The sequence below is a fragment of the Homalodisca vitripennis genome, unplaced genomic scaffold (genome assembly GCF_021130785.1).
Source record: "Homalodisca vitripennis isolate AUS2020 unplaced genomic scaffold, UT_GWSS_2.1 ScUCBcl_3948;HRSCAF=9791, whole genome shotgun sequence".
Taxonomy (NCBI): Eukaryota; Metazoa; Arthropoda; class Insecta; order Hemiptera; family Cicadellidae; genus Homalodisca; species Homalodisca vitripennis.
This window is the reverse complement of record NW_025780070.1, coordinates 8,517-11,048: the sequence shown is the minus strand read 5'-3', so window position 1 is coordinate 11,048 and position 2,532 is coordinate 8,517. Positions and strand designations below refer to the sequence as shown.

Here is a 2,532-nt window from a genome sequence, read left to right as displayed (position 1 = left end):
TAACATCATAAGCACTGACAATTTTAGACTTAATGGCATTCATTACCTGTGCCAGCACTACTCAGTAGGTGAGGACACTTTGTTTATTGAAGTAAAATGTGTTTACCCAATGGTTATTAACAAAGACTTAGGTACTAATGAAAAAAATCCAAAAGAAAGATTTCCTAAAAAATTTGAACTTTCACGCCTTTACCCTACAATACCAATGAGTTTTACGTTCAATGAGTGTTACACCTTCATGCCTTTACGTTCATTCTCTTGCTTGAGGAGGTGAAAAACACATCTAAGGAATACGACCGGTCAAGAAAGACCGGATTATTACTTATCACTTGCCTTGTAGGCTATCGAAAGACAGGAATATGTATACATGAACAAAGTGATCAACAAATTCACAGGAACAAAAAGAAAATTTAACTTTGTTTAAAACCAATATACAACTAATATTTTGTAAAATATTGTTCAATAACATGTAATGTAATACATAACGTATAAGCTATTCAGTAATGTGTAACATTTGTTTAGAAAATATTACATGTTTCAAGCCAAAAATTATAGTTATTGTTTACTCCAAATTACTAATACAAGATAATTTTTGTAAACTAAATAACTTTACATTACACTATCGTACACCACGAGCCTTTTAAGCAACCATTGTGTGTTCAAATAAGGTTTTTACCCTAATAATATAGCAAAATTTATTGTTACTTGATCTACAAACAGCCTTAAAAATGGAGTATCAGAGTAGGCATATTACATTCTAAAAATTTGCCAGTAGGTGGGCCCCTGAAGCCCCTTTCTCCTAGGGAGCATTCCATGCCCTCCAGGCTCTCCCATACGAGTGCCCACTCCAAAGACCTAAATCCTGCCCATGACTTCCACCACAAAATTACTCATGATTCCAACTTCTTAACATGATGTCTGGAAACCACACATATCTCCCACTAGCAGATGGAGGGAAACTTTTTTTGTATTGCCATAGTCTCTTCCACCACAAAATTACTCATGATTCCAACTTCTTAACATGATGTCTGGAAACCACACATATCTCCCACTAGCAGATGGAGGGAAACTTTTTTTGTATTGCCATAGTCTCTTCCACCACAAAATTACTCATGATTCCAACTTCTTAACATGATGTCTGGAAACCACACATATCTCCCACTAGCAGATGGAGGGAAACTTTTTTTGTATTGCCATAGTCTCTTCCACCACAAAATTATCCATGATTCCAACTTCTTAACATGATGTCTGGAAACCACACATATCTCCCACTAGCAGATGGAGGGAAACTTTTTTCTATTGCCATATTCTCTTCCACCACAAAATTATCCATGATTCCAACTTCTTAACATGATGTCTGGAAACTACACTTATCTCCCACTAGCAGATGGAGGGAAACTTTTCTTTTTGTATATTGCACATTAACTTTGGTGCATATGGTATATCCACATATTTAGTGGTTGGTTAACCCCCAAGAGAGAACTTAAGTAACATAACTAAAGAATATTATCTGCTAGTTTTTTAATTACTACCCTAACTGAATAGTCTACAATAGACAATATTTTGGAAACTCTCGATCATATACTAATTTCAATTGTAAAAATCTGTTAATACTTGTAGCACTTAAAGCTAATCAGGGACTTACGGGGATATGAACGGGATCAGGTAAAAATCAAACTAAAACATGAAATAAAAAGCCTTTATTTATAGAGCCCCTGAACTGGAAGGCTCAGTGGGGATCTGAATCCCTTACACGGCACCTCCTAACTACTAACTACATCTACACCGGGGCCCAGTACTACGAGTGCATCATATATGCTGGGGCCAACATTACTAATACCTATTGTGGTAGTAGCTGACCATGGGGAAATTCTGGTTGGGTGTGAAGTTTGGCAGCCCCAAAATCCATTCCACCAGTTCGAGGAATGTTGGTCTCATCTCAGGCTGATAATTCCAGCAGCGCTTCATCATGTTGTAAAGGATCTCTGGACAGTTTTCTGGAGGCATCAACACTTGTCCAGCTATCACATTGTTCTGTACTTGTGAATTATCCAGTTCCTGTGACATTTTACCACCATTAGTAGGTCAAAAAAAAATATTAGAAATTAGTCGATTGTAATTCCTAATAATTATCAATCTTCAGGTATTTATATCTAAATTGAATTTACCAACACCGTTAAGCATATAAATCAAAAAGTTTTCAGATATATAGATAAATCCAGTCCAACATTGCTTCAGCAATTCGGGTCCAATACTGGACAACTTGTTGCAACGTTCATATCTAACAAAAAATGTCATAGAACCTTGTTTTTTTAATGTACTGTGTCAGAAGGTCTTTTGATAGTTTTTTTACAACCATTAGCATGCTATGATTAGTATTAACCGAAGGGAAAAGCAATGTTACAATTACGAAATATCAGGAAAATCTCATAGTTGTATGTATCTAAGTAGTTATCCTGTTGTCTTCAAGACTTGTTTCTACTTCCAGATCTTCAAGGTCAGTAAGTATAAAGATATAGATATCTCATAGTT

At 35.7% G+C, this 2,532-nt stretch overlaps 1 protein-coding gene across 1 annotated transcript; it reads right to left on the bottom strand.

Moving 5' to 3' along the window:
• Positions 1 to 1,685: 1,685 nt before the first annotated feature.
• On the bottom strand, positions 1,686 to 2,044 carry LOC124372748 (insulin-like growth factor 1 receptor; the record flags this gene model as incomplete). Its single annotated transcript, XM_046831160.1, is given in 1 exon segment — positions 1,686 to 2,044. A coding segment is annotated over 1 exon segment (211 nt), but the record flags the coding sequence as incomplete, so codon positions are not given.
• Between the last annotated feature and the right edge of the window lie 488 nt (positions 2,045 to 2,532).